The 20,990-nt window shown below is 45.7% G+C and overlaps 1 protein-coding gene across 1 annotated transcript in view; it reads right to left on the bottom strand.

Moving 5' to 3' along the window:
• The window catches only part of galnt11 (UDP-N-acetyl-alpha-D-galactosamine:polypeptide N-acetylgalactosaminyltransferase 11 (GalNAc-T11)), an 83,895-nt gene that overhangs the window by 27,186 nt on the left and 35,719 nt on the right, over positions 1-20,990 (bottom strand). Inside the window, exons 6-7 of the mRNA XM_063206929.1 lie at positions 20,001-20,241; positions 6,205-6,322 (exon numbers count right to left, since the gene is read on the bottom strand). Of these exons, the coding sequence (XP_063062999.1) occupies positions 6,205-6,322; positions 20,001-20,241 (359 nt within the window). The remainder of the gene's footprint in view (positions 1-6,204; positions 6,323-20,000; positions 20,242-20,990) is intronic.

Raw genomic sequence — 20,990 nt, 5'->3', positions numbered from 1 at the left:
GGAATATTGGTGCACATTAGTGATTTTCATTCATTCAAATATTTATTTTGTTTTGCTATACTTCTCCTGCCAACCTGCCGCGGCCCCCCTAGCACCCCCTCGCGGTCCCCGGCCCCCACTTTGAAAACCACTGGCATAGGGTTTGAGAACGGAGCAAGTGTGAGTGCGCATGTGTGTGTGTGTCAGCCCCGAGCTTTATTGCATATAGGGTTTGTGAACGGAGTAAGTGTGGGTGCGTGTGTGTGTCTGAGTGAGAGAGAGAGCTCTCACAGGAGTGCTCCAGGGCACTATTAAAAGTCAGCCATGCAGCATAAGGCGATGGGAGAAGGGGTGTGGGTGTGTGTGTGTGTGTGCGTGCGTGTGTTGGTGTGTGTGTTCGTGCGTGCGTGGGGTGTGTATACAGGCATATGCATCTGAGATTGTGTGTATGCATGCCAAAAAGAAAGAGAGACATAGAGAGAAAGCAAAGGGAATTCAATCACAAAGAATGTGTCATCTGTGTGTGTGCATGTGTGTGTGCGTGAGTCGGTGTGCATGTCTGTGTGTGTGCGCGGCGCGCGCACACATGTGTGTGTGTGTGTGTCTGTGTGTGTGTGTGTGTGTGCATGAGAGCGTGTATGTATCTGTGTGTGTGTGTGTGCATGAGAGCGTGTATGTATCTGTGTGTGTGTGTGTGTGTGCGTTTGTGTATCTGTGTGTGTGCGCGTGCACGTGTGTGTGTGTGTGTTGTCAGTGTTCCAGTAAAAGCTGCTGCATTATGATTCTCCAGGGTAACGTGTTTCTGCAGCTCTGCTCCTTCTGCAGATCTGAAATGAATCCCTCATCAGGTTTTGCTGATCGCTCAACTTGCCACCGTCTCTTACAGTAGAGTACAGTAAAGTACTGTAGGAGAGTGCACACACACATCTCTCCCCCGTCCTACAACTAGTAGAACATACTGGCTATTACACGACGTAAAGTACTGATCTGAGTGTGTGTGTGTGTGTGTGTGTGTGTGTGTGTGTGTGTGTGTGTGTGTGTGTGTGTGTGTGTGTGTGTGTGTGTGTGTGTGTGTGTGTGTGTGTGTGTGTGTGTGTGTGATACTGAAAGAAAGTGATGGAGAAATGCAAAGGTGTAGGTTTGGCTCGAAAAGTGGTGGGGACATTTTAATGGCAAATTGTCCGGATATGCTGTTTTTGCATTATATTTGTGAAAAAGTGATGGGGACAAGCTAGGTTTATCTCAAAAGTGGTATGGACATGTCCCCACCATCCCCCCCTAAAATTACGCCCATGGTGAAATGTTACAGTACATTCTAAAGAGCCAATCTGTCTGTCTGTGTCTGTGTGTGTGTGTGTGTGTCTGTGTGTGTGTGTGTGTGTGTTTGTGTGTGTGTGTGTGTGTGTGTGTGTGTGTGTGTGTGGGTGTGTGTGTGGGTGTGTGTGTGTGTGTCTTAACCAATAAAAATGGTCTCTCCATCGCCACTGGTCTCCTCTGTACAGGGGTGCGGGAGGCTGCACACAATCACATAATATAGGGCAGTGTTTCTCATCAGGGGTGCCGGGGCACCCTGGGGTGCCGCAGGCCCTCCTCAGGGGTGCCGCAGGCCCTCCTCAGGGGTGCCGCGGAAACGTGGCTGGTAAATAAATGATGTAATATAATACATATTTGTCTAAATTGATAAGTTCATGTTAGTCAGTGGAATCTGTCATTTACGCACAATAAAGTATATAGGTCACCCCAGTCTGCTGCAACTTCGAACGTAGGTCGTGTGACGTCTGTTACTTTTTAAAGCTTGTTTGGTATCGGATGCGATGCCATGTTACGGCTTGTTGGGTGCCTCGTCTTAAAAAAAGGTTGAGAAACACTGCTACAGGGAATGGTGTATTGTACAGAACAAAGTAAAGCTCTCTTGCTTTACACAGGTGTATGTGCTGGAGCCTGTGCACCTAGTCTAGTGGGTGTGTGCGTGCGTGCGTGCGTGCGTGCGTGCGTGCGTGCGTGCGTGCGTGTGCGTAAACATGCTTGCATGCATGTCTACAGCAGGCTTGTACGAAATTCAGAATTGGATGAATTTGAACTCAAAGTAATGGCATAATACGAACACTATGTGGTGTCATTACCTTGAATTTCTTTGAATTTAAGCTACACCACCCATTGAGAGTACATAGAACACCACCACCTAGTGTTCGTATTATGGCATTACTTTGAATTCAAATTCATCCAATTCGGAATTTCGTACAAGCCTGGTGTGTTAGAGTGTGTGAGTGTATGTGTAACACAGAGCACCCCAAGAGAGACAGGCAGACAAGAGAGTTTCAGCTCCTCTGCGTTGTCCTCAAATGAGAGCTGCTAAGACTAGGGAACGCAGCCACAGCCTCTGATCCCCGATCCCCGATCCCCCCTCCTCTCAGGGTGTCAGGCAAGGGCTTTATTGCAGCCAACACGCAGACTCTTGGCTCTTACTGTGTGTGTGTGTGTGTGTGTGTGTGTGTGTGTGTGTGTGTGTGTGTGTGTGTGTGTGTGTGTGTGTGTGTGTGTGTGTGTGTGTGTGTGTGTGTGTGTGTGTGTGTGTGTGTGTGTGTGTGTGAGTGTATGTGTGTGTGTGTGTATGTGTGTATGTGTGTGAGAGAGAGAGAGATTCTCTTTGGAGGGTGTGTCAGCCCCAAGCTTTATTGCATAGGGCAGGGGTTTCCAAACTTTACCATGACAAGGCCCCCCATATACCGGTAGATTCCAGCCGAGGCCCCCCTTAAGCGGGTCGTGCGCCGCTATTTTTTACCGTGCAACCCCTTCCACAACAATTGTCTGTCTGTTGGTCGGTGCCCCACTTTTCAGAGATGCAATAGTCTATTATTTAGTTCTTAACCAATGGGAATATTGGTGCACATTAGTGATTTTCATTCATTCAAATAATTATTTTGTTTTGCTATACTTCTCCTGCCAACCTGCTGCGGCCCCCCTAGCACCCCCTCGTGGTCCCCGGCCCCCACTTTGAAAACCACTGGCATAGGGTTTGAGAACGGAGCAAGTGTGAGTGCGCATGTGTGTGTGTGTGTGTGTGTGTCAGCCCCGAGCTTTATTGCATAGGGTTTGTGAACGGAGTAAGTGTGGGTGCGAGTGTGTATGTGTGCGTGTGTGTGAGTGAGAGAGAGAGCTCTCACAGGAGTGCTCCAGGGCACTATTAAAAGCCAGCCATGCAGCATAAGGCGATGGGAGACGGGGTGTGTGTGTGTGTGTGTGTGTGTGTGCGTGCGTGTGTGTGTGTGTGTGTGTGTGCGTGCGTGTGTGCGTGCAGGCATATGCATCTGAGATTGTGTGTATGCGTTCCAAAAAGAAAGAGAGACATAGAGAGAAAGCAAAGAGAATACAATCATGAAGAATGTGTCATCTGTGTGTGTGCATGTGTGTGTGCGTGAGTCGGTGTGCATGTCTGTGTGTGTGCGCGGCGCGCGCACACATGTGTGTGTGTGTGTGTCTGTGTGTGTGTGTGTGTGTGTGTGTGTGTGTGTGTGTGTGTGTGTGTGTGTGTGAGTCTGCGTGTGTGCGTGTATGTATCTGTGTGTGTGTGTGCGTGCGTGTCTGCGCTTGTGTATCTGTGTGTGTGCGCGTGCACATGTGTGTGTGTTGTCGGTGTTCCAGTAAAAGCTGCTGCATTATGATTCTCCAGGGTAACGTGTTTGTGCAGCTCTGCTCCTTCTGCAGATCTGAAATGAATCCCTCATCAGGTTTTGCTGATCGCTCAACTTGCCACCGTCTCTTACAGTAGAGTACAGTAAAGTACTGTAGGAGAGTATACATATACATCTCCCCCCCGTCCTACAACTAGTAGAACATACTGGCTATTACACGACATAAAGTACTGATCTGAGTGTGTGTGTGTGTGTGTGTGTGTGTGTGTGTGTGTGTGTGTGTGTGTGTGTGTGTGTGTGTGTGTGTGTGTGTGTGTGTGTGTGTGTGTGTGTGTGTGTGTGTGTGTGTGTGTGTGTGATACTGAAAGAAAGTGATGGAGAAATGCAAAGGTGTAGGTTTGGCTCGAAAAGTGGTGGGGACATTTTAATGGCAAATTGTCCGGATATGCTGTTTTTGCATTATATTTGTGAAAAAGTGATGGGGACAAGCTAGGTTTATCTCAAAAGTGGTATGGACATGTCCCCACCATCCCCCCCTAAAATTACGCCCATGGAGAAATGTTACAGTACATTCTAAAGAGCCAATCTGTCTGTCTGTGTCTGTGTGTGTGTGTGTGTGTCTGTGTGTGTGTGTGTGATACTGAAAGAAAGTGATGGAGAAATGTTACAGTACATTCTAAAGAGCCAATCTGTCTGTCTGTGTCTGTGTGTGTGTGTGTGTGTGTGTGTGTGTGTGTGTGTGTGTGTGTGTGTGTGTGTGTGTGTGTGTGTGTGTGTGTGTGTGTGTGTGTGTGTGTGTGTGTGTGTGTGTGCACGTTTGCCTGCGTGAGCCTTCCTCTGTGATTGCACGTCTGTGATTGTGTGCCAATGCGACATTTCCTGAATAGCAGCGGGAACATCTCAAGGTTTTTTTTTCTCGTCTCTTTCAGAGCAAACGGGATTGAATAGAAAATAAGAGCAGGGGAAATATGATGTGTGATGTGAGTGTTAAAGCCTGGGCTTATCCCAGCTCGTCGGACCGAAGCACCGAAACCAGCGTGTATTAAACACACGCTGGCAAATATACACACATGCACACACGCATACACACACACACACACACACACACACCTTTCATTCCTACAGAAATTTGTGCTCTGTCTGTATGCCCAATTACAGGAACACAAACACACACAGACACAAGCATACACACAGACACAGACACAGACACGCACGCACGCACGCACGCACGCACGCACGCACGCACGCACGCACGCACGCACGCACGCACGCACGCGCACACGCACACGCACACGCACACGCACACGCACACGCACACGCACACGCACACGCACACACACACACACACACACACACACACACACACACAGTTTCTAAGCAGCAAAGCGAGGAGCGCGGAACAGGATGCTGAAAGTAAGTTTCAGTGGCTTGCATGTCTTGCCCTTGGCAGTGCGGTGGAGTGGGTTTTTATTTGATTCGGAGCGCTGCAAGCCAGCGCGGGGGTAATGAGGGGATTGCTCCGGGCCAAATGATCCAAAACAAAAACAAAAAGCCCTGTAACTACAGCGACTTGCTGGCCGGGTCTGCGAGCCGGGGATGCCGAGGACTGACAGCCGTTAGAGTTAGAGGGGCGTGTGTGTGTGTGCGTGTGTGGACTGCAGAGAGATTGCTTTCTGTCTGTTCGTATGGTGTTAATAGGTACATTCAGGGCCGGCGCTAGGGATAGGCTAACATAGGCGATCGAATGGGGCACCAAACGTTTTGGGGGCACCATAGTAATGCACCAAATTCCAACTCAAAATAGAATTAGAATGTCAAGCAAAATAAAACGTGAACTCTGGGCTAGATCAGATGTATGCTTACTATTATTGCTGAGTATTTATCGTCTATAAAAAGGAGGCAAGGAGGTTGCCCTCCTAGGGCACCAAACTGACTAGAACCGGCCCTGGTTACGTACGTCTGTTCAGATAGTTGTGTGATAGCTCAAATAATGTTCTGTGGTTTACAAAACGCAACAAGAAGTTAGTCACAAAATATATACAGTACCATAACACGCTGTAATGTCATAACAAATATGCATAGTCTGCATGAGACCTTCTGCACAGTATGTTTGTGTTTCTGGGTGTGTTAAGTCTATGTGTGGATTGGGCTCAGTGTTTTAGCCGCAGGATGAGCCTGGATAAGCCCTGGCTTTGGGACTTGGATGTGCAAGTGTGAGTCTGTGTGTGTGTGTGTCCAGTGTGTGTGTGTGAGTCTGCCTGCGCAAGTGTGTGTTTGTGCGTGAGCCTGTCAGTCTAACTGTGTATGTCCGTGTCTATGTGTAGCCGTGTCCAAGTGGCTCTGTGTGTGTCCATGTGTCCGTGTCTCCATGTGTTTCCATGTGTACGTCCGTGCATGTGTGCGTGTGCGTGTGCGTGTGCGTCCGTGTGCGTCCGTGTGTGTGTGTGTGGCTGTGTGTGTCAATGTATCCGTATCTCCAAGTGTGTCCATGTGTGTGTGTGTGTACGTGTGCATGTCCGTACATGTGTGCGTGTGTGTGTGTGTGTGTGTGTGTGTATGTGCGTGTACATGCATGGTGTGTGCGTCTCCTTACCCTGAAGGAGATCTCCAGGTTCTCTCCTCCCCAGATGTCCATGCCACTGTCGTACTGGCCCAGCTCGTTGAAGTAGCGCCGGTCCATGGCAAACAGACCCCCTGCCATGGTGGGAGACCTGCACACACCACAAACACATTACATTACATTACATTTCACTTAGCTGACGCTTTCATTTGTTCAAAGCGACTTACAACTATTATTTTTCAGGGTATTGGTTACAGTCCCTGGAGCAATGTGGGGTTAGGTGCTTTGTTCAAGGGCACTTCAGCCATGGATGGAGGTGTAAGGAGAGGTAAGGGGCAAAACACAAGGATTTTGCTTTTGTTGTATTACTTTTATAACTTTTTTTATAGGACAGTGAGAGATTGGACAGGAAATGAGTGAGGAGAGAGATGGGGAAGGATCGGCAAAGGACCCGGGCCGGAATCGAACCCGGGCGCCGGCGTAGCAGCCCAGTGCCCTACCGTTAGACCCATGGTAGGACACTTTTCTAACTTTTTCTAATGGTTAACTAAGATGACCACCATCATGGAGACCTGCACACATCACAAACAAGAGGAGTTAAGTAAGTGAGTCAACGGAGTGTTTTGGGGCTCAAGACGTCAGGTGGTACAACCACAGCTAATGCCCATAAATGAATTAGTAATTGGTCATTAATTAATTAATACTGCCGTGAATCTGCTTCCTAGATAATTCACTAAAAACCAAAATTAATAAATGTCTTCCACGCAATAGTGGCATTAGCTATGGTTGCACGCCCCTGACGTGCTAGTGCTACTGTAAAACGTCATTGACCCCAGTAGTGAATGGACTGCATCTTTATAGTAGCACACTTTTCTACATTGCTCGACCCCTCAAAGTGCTTTACAGTGTATGCCTCACATTCACCCTTTCAAAGACACATTCACACACCGGTAGCGGAGGGATACCTGTACTCATGACAAACAAAAGGACATTGCTTTGGGTAATTGTCTTTATAAAACGGTTACCTATGGTTAGCTCACTTACTCCGACTACTCGGTTACATGCCCATGTCCCTCCTCTTCTTCACTTTTCTCAGAGTTTTATAATATCTGACTTTATTGAGGCTTCTTCATTTAACGGTTTGTGTTTTATGGTGTCAGGTTTTTTTTTACTGCTGTGTTTAATGTTGTACAGTGACCTTGGGTGCTCAGAGAGGCACTTCCAAATAAAAAGTGTTATTATTATCACCAAAGATGACTCTCGTGGTCGGACACCATGTGTATTGCTTATGGGTTTATTGCTTCTCTAAAACTGTTGAAATAGATTCATGTGAAACGTCTAAAATGGTCTCCAAATTATATTGTCAATGCACTGTTAAATAAAGAAGTGACAGGGTAATTCATTTATTGACCACAGTGGCCACAAACGTCTGGAAAAATATAGCTCTTTCACAGAATGGTTGTTAGGTAACAGACACAGGCCGCAACAACAAACAAATCATGTCCGTGGAGTGCTACTTTCCACCGGTTCTTTTAATCGAGTTGGGCTGTGGAGTAATATGGAACTTTCTAATGGAATGTGAAGAGGCCAAGCTGTGAGGTTATACTCACTGTATAATGGCCTGTGAGGTTATACTCACTTTATAATGGCAGCTTGGAATGTCATTGCAGCTAATCCCAATCAAGCGCTTTAAGAAGAAGCGGAAGGCTACACCATGGGAATTAGATCCAAGGTGACCAGTGTGCTCTTGTACCACACTGCACCGACTAATTCCTATACATTTATACTATACACTATACCATGGACACAGCATGGCCCAACAGACTTGAAGCGTTTTCAACGGCCAGTTTTTGCAGGACATAAAGTGGCATTTTCTTTATTGACAACTTCAATCAGAAAGTCTGCTTTCCATTGCAAAATCGAAAGTTGACAATACTTCAGATACGTATGTTGAAATCACGCTGTGTCCACAGAATGAAGTCGAAGACCATCCAAAATTGTGAGGATTTAAAATCCTGAAAGCATTATGTTAAGGCTGCCATTTTAAACAATCTCAGATTGCCTTATGACAAATGCTCCCACAGCGCTCACCTATCACAACGTGCACAACGTGAGCAGGTTGGACCTCTACACGCTGCATAAATAAACATTTTCCTTGAAGGAGGTGGATATATGAGGTGTCTGGATTTCCTCACTCTCTGGCACATGTGTGGCATTCCTGCTGCTACATACCTTCATTCCTTCCTTCTTTCTTCCCTCCATTCCTACAGAGTGTTCTCTCCTTCTTCCCACCATCCCTCCACAGAGTTCTCTCCTTCATTCTTTCCTTTTCCTCTCCATAATCTACACAGTTTTCTCTCCTTCCACCATGCTGTTTTCAAAATGGCTCATCATAACTTTCAGTATTTACCGCTGTTTTCACTGAACTCAGACTCCCGTGCGTACCAATCCCTATAATCCCTCCAGCTTACTTACAATTAACTTTGGTTTATGTAATTGAAAAGATTGCTTTTTGTTGAAAAAAAAAATGGATTTGGGTTGCTGTAGCAGTCTTTGAGTCCTTACGTACTTGGGATGTAATTATGGGAGGTGAAAGAGGTCATGGCAAAATCACTTTGGGTTTGACTTCAACAGCAGCATGACAGAAGTCAGCGAGCACTTCAACACCAGTCATTCATCATTTGGCATTCACACTGTCTCAAATCCAGTTATATACAGTAGGTCAGCTTCATTCTAAGAACACTATGTACTTGGTGGAATGACACATGGTCAACTATGGTCAAAAACAGGCCACTAAATTCTAGAAGCGCCGACATAAAAAGTTAATTGACATTCTAGAGAAGGCATCTGTGGCCTATGCAGTAATCAAAAAAGTCAAGGGAAGGGAAGGGAAGGGATTGCCACTACAGCGAGATGTCAGGGCCAGACCCAACCAATCAATAGCCAGAGCCCATCAGTCATCTTCACTGTGACCTTGGGGATGATGAAGCATATAGAGCAGCCATGTCGCGCCATACACGGGAAGACAAATCACCCGGCCGCTCTGCTGATGTCCACAACAGCTAGCTAGCCAGTACAGGCATAGCTGGCACATACATCATCAACACAGCTTAAAATAAGCTGCGATAAAACTGGCCCATGGACGGAGTAGTGTGTGGGTTGCAGGTTCTATTTCTTTAATCAGTAAATATGTGGGTGGAAACCGCAATAATTCAACACCAAGTGGCCCTACAGTCCACAATACATAGAGGCGAGGCACCACTAGCAAATAAATCATGAAACTGCTTAAAATAAGCGGAGATAAAACTGGCCCATGGAATAGAGCCTGGGGATGTTCGAATCAGAGGATTGTGGGTTCTACTTTATTTGCCACTAAGTACCGGTATGTGGGTGGAAATAAAAAAAAAGTAAGGGAATAAAAATAAATGCAGCCGTACTGTGCAAAACAGTGAGCTAGACTGTACAGGTACAGCTAGCACATACATCAACTCTGCTTAAAATAAGGTGTGTTAAAAACTGGCCTGGGGAATAGTGTCTGGGGATGTTGAGACCAGACGATTGCATGTTATATTGCTTTGAACAGTAAATATATGGGTGAATACAAGAATAAGGGGCACAGTGTCCTACAAAGACCAAGTGAAGGAATCACTCAAACTGAGAAAACTCCGAAAAATACCTTTGAAGTTGTTATAGGGCCTACTTCCCCATGCAGTTATATTGTATGCCTAGATAGTGAGGACCCTCTCGAAAACGAGATATTCATCTCAAGATTGCCATCCTCTAATAACCAATTTGTATAGTGATGAGAATGGTATACATAATGGTGATTTAGGAGAGGACACTGAACGAGTTGCGGTACACCACACACTCACAATGAAAAGGTGCCCGGCCTGAAAACACTGTAAATCGTGAAGCGAAATATCTGCAATAACCAAGCTTTCAGCTATTAAAATGATTTAGAACCAGGATTTCAGTGCGCAGACACTTTACTACTTCAAAAGTTAATTGGAAGAGGACCTGGATGTAGTCATAAGACCAAAGAGGTCTGTAGTTTTAACAAAACAGATAGTTACTGCCTTTTTATAGAGCAGAACTGTCTTGCACACATATTCCCGGCTGGGGTGCCCTTGAGTAGGGCTTCTAGCCCCGGAGACCGTCTCTGTAGCTGTAATTCATTTTCAGGCAGTGTAGATAAAAGTGCCTGCGAGGCTGATTTGCAATGTAATGTAATTAGATAATGTAATGAAGTGTCTTGAGGTGCTGCCAAACGATAGGGCTTACCAAAACTCACTCCACACCTTATGTAGCTGATTATTTATTTGCTACAAACGCAAAGCTATGTGACTTTACAGTGTAGATCTCAGGTCAAAAAGCAAGACAAAATTCCACTCCTGGAATCCTAAACGCATTTCAAAATTTAAACTATCATGACTAGTGGCTAGAACATGCTGAATGTGTACCCTACTGTCCCAGACTGAACTCCAGGCAACACTTTGCCAGAGATCATCTTTCAGCCGTTAAATCCGCAAAACAACATCTTTGTGTTGTGTTGAGCAAGTCGAGGTTAAGACATTTGGGTCTGGTGGCTCCACTGTGAGCTTTTCTCCAAATCAGTTCCCCTTTTAGTGTGCCGTGGCATCAGCACAAGCAGAAAGAAATAAAAACCCCACAAGCACACAAGGCAGCACCGGAGGGGTGTGAAACTGGGTCAGCCGAGCTCAAGCTCCGCACACTGCTGCAGTGAGCACCCAAGCCAGCCCCAGCCCCAGCCCCAGCCCCAGCCCCAGCCCCAGCCCCAGCCCCAGCCCCAGCCCCAGCCCCAGCCCCAGCCCCAGCCAGCCCAGTGCGCCTGCCAGCCAGCCAGCCAGCCAACCAGCCACCGCCAAGCAGCCGGCCTTGGGGTCTAAAAGAAGCACCAGCCAGGGCGTCATGTGAGACGGTGCCATCCACAAAGGCTTGCAGACAGACAGACGGATGGTCGCGGCAGTGAGCCAGCGAGGCTATCCAAGCCTAGCTCTGCTCCTGGGGACTCCCCTCCCTCCACCCCTGGTCTACTGGGACACATGGAGGACAGAAAGGGGACAGAAGACAGATAAAGTGGAAGAAGGCGATAAGCGAACAGAAGGCTAGAGGAGAGGAGAGGAGAGGAGAGGAGAGGAGAGGAGAGGAGAGGAGAGGAGAGGAGAGGAGAGGAGAGGAGAGGAGAGAAGAGGAGAGGAGAGAAGAGGAGAGAAGAGAAGAGAAGAGAAGAGAAGAGAAGAGAAGAGAAGAGAAGAGAAGAGAAGAGAAGAGAAGAGAAGAGAAGAGAAGGTCCAAGAATAGAATAAAGTTTCTGCCAGGCCATGGTCATGTGAGACGGTGCCATCCACATCCCCCTGCAGATGGAAGGGGCTGATAGCCAGCTACGTACTGTATCAAAGCCCAGTTAGGGCGCCTGGGCATTCCCCCTCATCCACTGAGACACACAGAGAGGATAGAGAGAGGAGACAGAGAGGGGAATGAGGATACGAGGACAGAGGGGAAAAGAAGAAGTAAGGAGGAGAAGGTGATAGGAGGTGACAGAGGAGATGAGAGAAGACATGAGACCGAATGTAAGACTAGAAGAGAGAAGAACAAAGAGAAGGGAACAGAACAGAATAGAAGAGAACTGAAAATGGTGCAGTGGAATTCTTCCTGTTTGCAACATTAACTGTGAAGGGAGGAGTAGAGAAAAGGTAAGTTGAGACAAGAGAGAATAAAGACAGAAATGCCCATGAGGAGGGTAAGAGGGACCTGTCTGACAAGAGCCAATAAGGAGAACAGAGATGGAGAAGGCCGAGAGCACCAATGTCAAGCTCATTGATCCACACGCCCATCTTCTGCCCCAGCCAATCCCACAGGGCCACAGGGGGCAGGGTGTCACACCCTCGACCAATCAGAACACATTATCTGCTTTTCCTCACTGGGCGCATGCACCATTGGTAGTACACAGAGCACTAGTGGCCTCAAGTTCAAAGTCAATCACACACACAAGCGCACACACACACAAGCACACACACACACACACACACACACACACAAGCACACAAGCGCGCGCACACACACACACACACACACACACACACACACACACACACACACCGCAAGTAATTAAAGGAGGAAACTAATTTGATCCATTAGACAGGGAAGTCAGATCAGATCGGAGGCCAAATCACCATGAGCTTGTTTACACATTCCTGGCAGCGAGCCATCTTGTTTGTAGTTTGTGTGTTACGGTGCATACACTGGCGATTCTAGGGGGGGGCAGGGGGTGGCCAGGGCCACCCCTGGGACGCTATTGTCCACCCTACTGGCCACCCTTGATTCGACAATTAATTAATTAAAAAATATATTTTTAAAAACAAATAAATAAATATACAATAATTAACAACAGTATAAGACCAATAATAGGTAATTATCAGGTAATCATTCAAGTTCGTCAACCAATAACAAACAAGAGAAAACTGTCAATCCATGGTTATCGCTGGCTGACAGATCTAGGGTCAGTTTTACACTTTAAACTAACACGACAGTCGTTGGATGATGCTGCACAAGGCTGATTTTCTGATCAGTAGGCTTACACGAGATGACCACTGCGTGTCGCCTGCTGCCCCTATAAGTCGCTTATTTATCGTGAAAGATCTGGCAACCCGCACCAGCGATGCGCGATGCGAGGAGCACTGTCACCTGCCGTTCCTTCACGAGAGACCGCATCCACTAACTGCCTGGACAGTCTAATTTGGACATTAAGGTATGGCAATTTAATGATTTGTTGGTTGTCTGAATGTGTTGGAAAACCTAATTTTGAAAACTTTATGCAAGTATTAGCAGCCAGGAAGAGCCAAAATACGAGATAGCTACACGAAACAACAACATGACTAAATGAGAGCAAGTTAGTGTTGTGGCAGCTGCAAACCAAGTTAGTAGCACAGCACAATCCTAACGTGCACGTCAGTTTATTTTTTTGTTGATAACAGGATAGTTTAATATGAAAACGTTTGGATAGGGACATGCCATGGATAGCATTGGCCCATTGGCCACACATTGGAAAGGGTAGTCGGTTGTTATCTACAGTCAGGATCGGTAGGCAGACGTCAGTACCTGAAATGAACTAATGCTAAGCTGGACTATGATTGTTGTGATGCCTTCTCTCAGTGAGAAGCTTCTCCTTTGCTTCTTTGATTGTCTTGACTTTTCTTGGAGTTTAAATCAAACTTAAATAAAGTCGGAGTAAGTCATAGTAAAGAGCACCTCTGCCTCTTTAGAGTAAGCAAGTTCACATCAGTCACAGATGTGTTGCCTAAACCCACAGCACTAGTCCACTTCAGAGTATGACTCCCCCCCCAATAGCTACATTTGCGGTAGGCCTACATACCTGTATTTGACCTCAAATGTCAATATATCGTAATCCTTTTGTTCAAACGTAGCGAAAATAAATCGTCACGCACACAAAATCATGGTACAGATGTGAGTTTGTTCACCAACGAAATTCACGTCATGTAATTTCTTTGCTAAAACCCTGCAGCCACGGCTTTAGAATCAGCCAGCTGTAATTGCCTTGCAGGCCGACGGCGCCTCAGACTTGAAATTCACGTCATGTAATTTCTTTGTTAAAACCATATGCCACTGCTTTGACATCTGACACTGTCAACATCAATAATATAGGTTTTTTTGTTTTTGTATTCGGACATTGTTGAATGAAGTCAAAGTTGTTACTCTAAGGGGAACCACAACCACGAACACAAAACTCATGAACACAACATGTGTACTCTGCCAATTCGACAATAATCCCTCTGATATTGTAGCCAGTTACTATGCTTAGAAGTGAGTTGATTGAATGATTAATTGGTTGCATTGATTTGATTACATTTCCTCCAGTGAGTGACATTAAGATGAAGAGAAGAAACGATATTGAGAGCTTCTTTATCAAGAAAAAAAAAGAGTCAGAGTCAGCTACAGCCAGTACCAGCACCAGTGCAGATGCCCACACAAGCCAGCAGCCTAGGGATAGTGTTGATGAGCAGTCCACTACCCCAATACAAGATGGTAGGTTGTGCATGGAAAGTTTGAATTAGTTAAATGTAGCCCTTTCATGCACACCGCTCAACCAGTGGAATACTGTTATTGTCATCAAAAAGGTTCTGTCATAGTGCCACACTACATAACACAGGGTCTTTAGTAATACACTATGGTAACTCTGGTAACGACAAAGGTATAACGCCATGCATTAAAGGGTTTAACAGCTGACAAATGTTGAGACAGAAGATGATTAACTAAAGATTTGTATTATATGTATATGTGCATGGACCTGTCTGTCTGTCTGTCTGTCTGTCTGTCTGTCATTTTAAACTATCCTTGTATTACCACAGTTGACCAGCCACATTTGGAGGAGGAGGAGGAGACGGACTGTGAATCTGTGTTGTCTGGATCTCCACCTACTGAGCATGGTATGTCAGGTTCAGATGTCATTCATGAAGTTGGTGTCTACTCTCTCATACTTCAGTTATTTAAAAATGGGCGAATTATGCATATTTATATGTGAATGCATAGCATTTAACCAGATTACACTGCACTTTCAATTAAAAGCCTGGCACATTAAAATAACTTAATGAGGATATGTGTGTGCATTTATCTTTAATTTCTGTGAATACGTACATAGAAAACAAAGACCTAAACATAGAACATTTCAATACTATATATATATATATATATTTTTTTTTATATATATAAATATATATTTTTATACTACTACAAAATATTGTATTTGAAGTTCACTGGTGCTTTTCTTTAAAATGCAGGAAATAGCATAGAATAAATGCAACATTTTCTGTGTGGGAGGACCCCCGTATGTGTATATAATTCCATGATTCCATGGCCACCTCAGACTATATTTGTGTGTCATCTTGGCCACCCTAGTAAAAATGTCCTGGATACGCCCCTGGGTGCATACACACCGTAAGCACGGACGTCCACTTAACGTCCACTGAACGTGTCCAGTATCAGTCCGAAACAGTTAGAATACATGTAAACAGATCATGCCTTGCACACAGGAGCGCAGTGTAAGCGCGGCGCATGTCCGGTCCGAAATAGAACTCGAGTCTATTTTCCTGCGCAGACGTCCGGGTTCAATGGGCGGCTTCCATTGAAAATGAATGACTGCTGCCCGTGGATAGAACGTGGACGCTGACTGTGCAGTGTGAAAGGCAGCCCACGAACCTCTCGGACTTGCGATGCTCCCGGACACATTAAGCGAACGCGAATATCTTGGTGTGTATGTACCGTTATGTGTGCAATGTGTCTGGCTGCATGGTTAATAAGAACATCCTCTAGTCTAGTCGATCACCTCATTCACTTTCAACACACCAAGATGCTGCTACCTACAGCATGCAGTCGATGCCAACATACCGTACTCTCCATCTCTTATTAAACACCCGAGTTGCCTGAAGCACCTGAAAGATGGAAGTGAAAGCACTACTTCACAAGACTCTACCAGTTTGTATGCTGCTTAACTTGCTGTGCAATGGCGGGTAAGTACACATAGTGTGCAGACATAGTGCATATATTTGAACATTTGTGAAATGTATAATGTATGCTGCTGATGCTGTGGACATCTTAATTTCCTGAAGGATTAATTATCTGTGCTCTAATGCAATACCGATGATGGCTGAAAACTCCTCTGAATCTATAATCAGCATTTGAGAGCACGGATGGCATTATTAACGAGCTCTCTGTAACAGATATGTGCAGTTTGTCAAACTTCATGGTGGTAAAGAGAGGTTATAAAATGCCAAGACTCCTACCTCGTACATCCTCTCTCCCTGTGCTCTTAATTACGTAGCATACCCAACTTTTAACTAATTTAAAAGGTCCAATTTAAAATCAAGATGGGTTATTGAATTTGGTTGAGGAGAAACTAAATTAAAAAACCTGGCACGACTTTTCATTTTCTGAACCTGGGGCGTGTGGTGTGCATCGTTAAGGAAAAATAAACTTTCAACTGGTAGCTGGCTGTGAAGGTGTGGGAACTTTTTGATCTCTGCGTCTGCAGCAGCACGGATACTGATGAAACTGGGAGGCCATAGCAAGCAGGTGAAAAGGAGCCAGTCGGAAATCAGAGGCGCTGCTGGGTCCAATTCCACTTTTCCTCCAGACACTGTGTCCTGGCAAACAGGCCTGGACTGGTCATCTGGCATACAGGGCATTTTCCCGATGGGCCAACAGTGATCAGGGGCTGGTGCTCTTGTTTTGTATGTTTTTTGTTTTTTTTTGGTTCGTTTAAAATTTTCCCCTACAGACCGGCCCACAATTTAGATCAGGCTGCCTGTTTGTACATGCTTAATTTACAGTGGACTCATCAAGCCCATCATAATTGTAGTATGGGGGTGGGGGTGAGGGGCTGGTGTATAGGTATGCCAAAAATGCCCGGGTCAGTTTGTGGTCCTGGTTCAGCCCTGCTGGCAAGGACCCTTCAACCCAGTAACACACTGAGAAACTGAAGCCCAAATTGTTCCCCGAAGCTGGGTAACAGCTTTCCAACCACCGGTGTGTGAGTGTGTGAATGTGAGGCGATACTATAAAAAGCACTTTGAATGCTTTACTCAATACTCGAATGAAATAGTTTGGCTGTCTGTAAAAGTAATGGTGTGTGTGATGGCCTGGGGAGGTACGTAAATCAATGCAATAAAATTAGATTTTTAATTTATATATTTTATTTAATACGGCTTATTGGTGACTTCAAGCGTGTGTGTGTGTGTGTGTGTGTGTGTGTGTGTGTGTGTGTGTGTGTGTGTGTGTGTGTGTGTGTGTGTGTGTGTGTGTGTGTGTGTGTGTGTGTGTGTGTGGCACTTTGTGTGTTTTATCCATCCATTTACCACTTCCAAATAGCTGAACCTCCGACCCCTGCCCTCCCCCACTGTATCCATTCATCTATTCATCCCTCCATCTATCAATTTAAACGTATTACTTCATTCATCTGTCCATTCACACTTCTAGCTATCCATTCACCCATTTACCCATCTCTACTTAATCACCCACTCGTCATCCACATTCAACCATCCACCCATCCATCATCCACCCACATGCATCGATTCTCCTTCACACTTGAAGGGTAAGATCAGGTCCATTAAGGCTTGATGTGTGGAGACTCACGTTTCCATACATGGGGACAGTGGACACGCATATCCATCCATCTCTTCATCCATCAATGCATCCGCACGCCCCGCACGCTTGACTATTCATCCCTAACGTTGATCTAACTACCCATCCCCCCTCCTCTCCTAACGGTTGTGTCTGGTGGAGGGAGTTGAGTGGCAGACAGGGCCAGATTAACACACAGGCTAGATATGGCTGCAGCCTAGCCCCCCCCACCTGCAAGCCCCCCCAGTTCACCAAAGGGGGGGGAAAACATATCCACATAATTGGAGGAATCCGAAAACATTTGGTTTGAAATCATGACACCATCTATGTAATTTTGTGAAGAAATTTGCCTTCCGTGGGGGCCTACAGCAACCTGTAGCCTAGGAGCCCCGGGCCATCTTAATCCAGCCCTGGTGGCAGACACCAAGGCTCACTTGAAGTGGAGCACACGGTTCCATCCATCCATCCCCCTATCCATCCATCCATGCACGCATCCATCAATCCATCCATCCATCTACTCCCCCACTCATCAATCTATCATTTCATTCCTCCTCCTTACTTGAAGGGCACTGTGTGCTATGCATCTTCCTTGAAGTTCAGCGCCCGGTTACAGCCTCCTATTTATCCATCCATCCATCCATCCATCCATCCATGCACCACCATCCATCCATCCATCCATCCATTTACGGATGCACCGATATTGGTATCGATATCGGCCTGATACTTTCTCATTATACTCATACTCGTCAAACACTTAACGATACCAGGCACCGATACTGTTACACAAAACAAGAAACATCTCATCATTCCATTGACTTGAAAGCAGCATGGGGGGGAAAAAAACGCTGCCTCATACATTTAAATATGCAATAAACAAATGTCACAGGTGAGAAAAAACAAGGCTGTGCATATATTTTCATTGTATGCAGTGTTCGAATTATCCACCGGGCTTCGAGGGGGTCGGACTTTTTGCGGACCAAATGATGACAAAAACGTCTCCAATTTACAGTTGGCAACAACAAGCACAGACGCACAACAAACTCACTCAATGCTTAACAAAAAAAAACCGAGCCAACTTCAAAACAGCTATATGTGGCTTTCCAAAAGCAAACTAGCAACTAACATTGTGTAGTGAGTGACCACGGAAACACAACCAAGAACTTCGTGTCAAACAGAAAAGTGAACCCAATGACAGACATAATCAAGCTGTAAATTATCAGAATTACAACTCCCAAATTCCATACAGAGCTAGCTTGTAATGTGTGCGCTTTTCTTGAGATTGAAAAGTGCTATCAGATGCTAGTAGCCTAGTCATGGAAAATACTGCTAGATGCTATGACATGGCCTCTCTAACACAGTCAAAATAATAATTACTCCTGATATTTGTCACGGCGGACAAAATGTAAAAACCCATTTTCCTACCTTTCTGCTGCTATCCATTTGCCTCGCTAGACAGTTTGCTTGCTATCCATTTGCCTCGCTAGACAGCTTGCTTGACACAGCTATCCTTCTTGGTTTGTGGAGTCTCATAATCCATTTGCGCCTTCTTGCTTAGTAAAATTATAATATTCCAATTATGCTTTAAATACATGATGAGTCTCGTCCTTTATTTTCTGTCATCAAGTACGCTACGTGCAGATTATTAGAGCAGTCCACCTCTTTCACTGAGACCCCTTGTGCATGTTGACTTTGATGGAATTCCGATGTGGGCTATCGTTTTTTTTCTCTCGTGGGGAAAAGGGAATTGGCGGTCACCTGTCTTGAGTGTTAGTAAGTTCAGTTCTTTAAAGTTGAAATCATATTAGTTTCATGTATATTTCTTTCACAAATCACAGGGATCCTTCACCTTGACTCCCCTCGCTCGCAGCTGTAATATGACTTCACCGCACACAAGAACCAACCCTGCTTATCAGTGAGTGCTGCCGAATGTTTTGACAACTCTCAAACTGCGAGGATGTGAAACGTCCGCTGGTGGTACAGTCCATTGAGGGGGTGTTCCAAAAACTCATGTTATTTTGTTATTCATAGTACACGTTCAAAATTACAAGTAACAAGACATTTTTAACATCTGATTTTTAACAATACCTCAATGTTTCCAGTACCCCCCAAATGTGTAATTTAGTCCCATCTGGGGGGGTCAAACCCCCCCGGTACCCCCTGTAATTCGAACACTGATTGTATGTTGAGGATAAAAGTATCAGTATCGGTACTCTGTATTGGCAAGTACAGACATTAACCCATTGATGCCTGATGTTGCATTGCGCAACATTGACCCTGGCGCCTGGAGCTGCGTTACGCAACATTCATTCATGAGATTTGAGACAACTTAATTAAAAATCTCTGTTTGTTTGAGATAAATTAACACATTCTAATGAAAGATGAGGGTCTTGGCGTTTAAATGCAACTGAGTGCATATTTTTATGCGCTTCAGAAGCTACGATATTTAGGTTTTTACAGGCTGAGGGCAGCTTTTCTTAAAAAGGGCTCAGGCATTCAGCACCCTTTTTTGCAGGTGCCTTAGGCGTCAATGGGTTAATGTACTCTTACTCAGTTTTATCGGTTTTCAAAAAAAGTGGTATCGTGCATCCATCCATCCATCCATCCCTAAATCCATCCATCCATATCCACCCATCCACTGATCCACCCATCCCTTCCATCCATACAGCAGTGCTCACCTGAACGGTGCGTCCGGTCTGCTGAGCTCTGCGGCAGGCACCGAGTCCCACTTGAAGTGCAGGCCCCAGTTGAAGCCCCCGCGCACGATGGGGGAGGGGCTGTAGAGCAGCGTGTCGGCGCTGATGATGTCGATGACGGGACACACCACCGTGTGGCGGCTCTCCTTGATGGGGGCCAGCAGCGGCTCCAGCCACGCCTCGTTCACCTCGCAGTGGCTGTCCAGAAACACCAGCACCTCGCCTACGGGGATAAACCAAGGGAGTGGAGTGGTCAGTTAGTTTTGCGATGCCCTGTGTCTATGTGTGTGTGTGTGTGTGTGTGTGTGTGTGTGTGTGTGTGTGTGTCTGTGTGTGTGTCTGTGTGTGTGTCTGTGTGTGTGTCTGTGTCTGTGTCTGTGTCTGTGTCCAAAGGGAATGAGCAACCTTTGGTTCTCAACCTTTTTTTTAACAAACGCCCCTTGACCTCATCATAAGACTGCCTACATCCCCCTTAGTATTAAAAAAACAAAATGGACTTATGCTCTTCAATGGTAACTGAGCACCACCACCGTAGCTGTATTCTTCTCCACGCCCCCCCTAGGGCTCCCGATGGACCCCGTTGATAAACAGTAGTTTAGAGGTTCATTGCAGGTTTATTGCATCTCAGTCTGCCATTTCAATTTCCTTGATCTGAAATGATTCAGAGGGACAGAGATGCAATAAGAGCTAAGTACTTTTGCACAGCACCGTATAGTGATGATACAGCATGTGGTTTTATACCAGAATGTGCATTCGTGGGAGTGAGAGAGAAAAAGATGTTGTTTGCCGATACTTCATTGCTGTGTTGCCTGTTGTAAGTACACAGCACAGGAAATTTCTTTTGATTTGATACATTGCTGCAGATTGGAGGATGAAAGGTTGACTTGATTGCATTACATTGCTTCAAACGTGATTGTATTGGTTTTATGTGAAAGTGTGCGTGGGTGGTGTACAGCTATTGTTCACCTGATA

The sequence above is a fragment of the Engraulis encrasicolus genome, chromosome 9 (assembly GCF_034702125.1).
Source record: "Engraulis encrasicolus isolate BLACKSEA-1 chromosome 9, IST_EnEncr_1.0, whole genome shotgun sequence".
NCBI classification, from domain to species: domain Eukaryota; kingdom Metazoa; phylum Chordata; class Actinopteri; order Clupeiformes; family Engraulidae; genus Engraulis; species Engraulis encrasicolus.
This window is presented reverse-complemented; position numbering and strand designations above follow the sequence as displayed.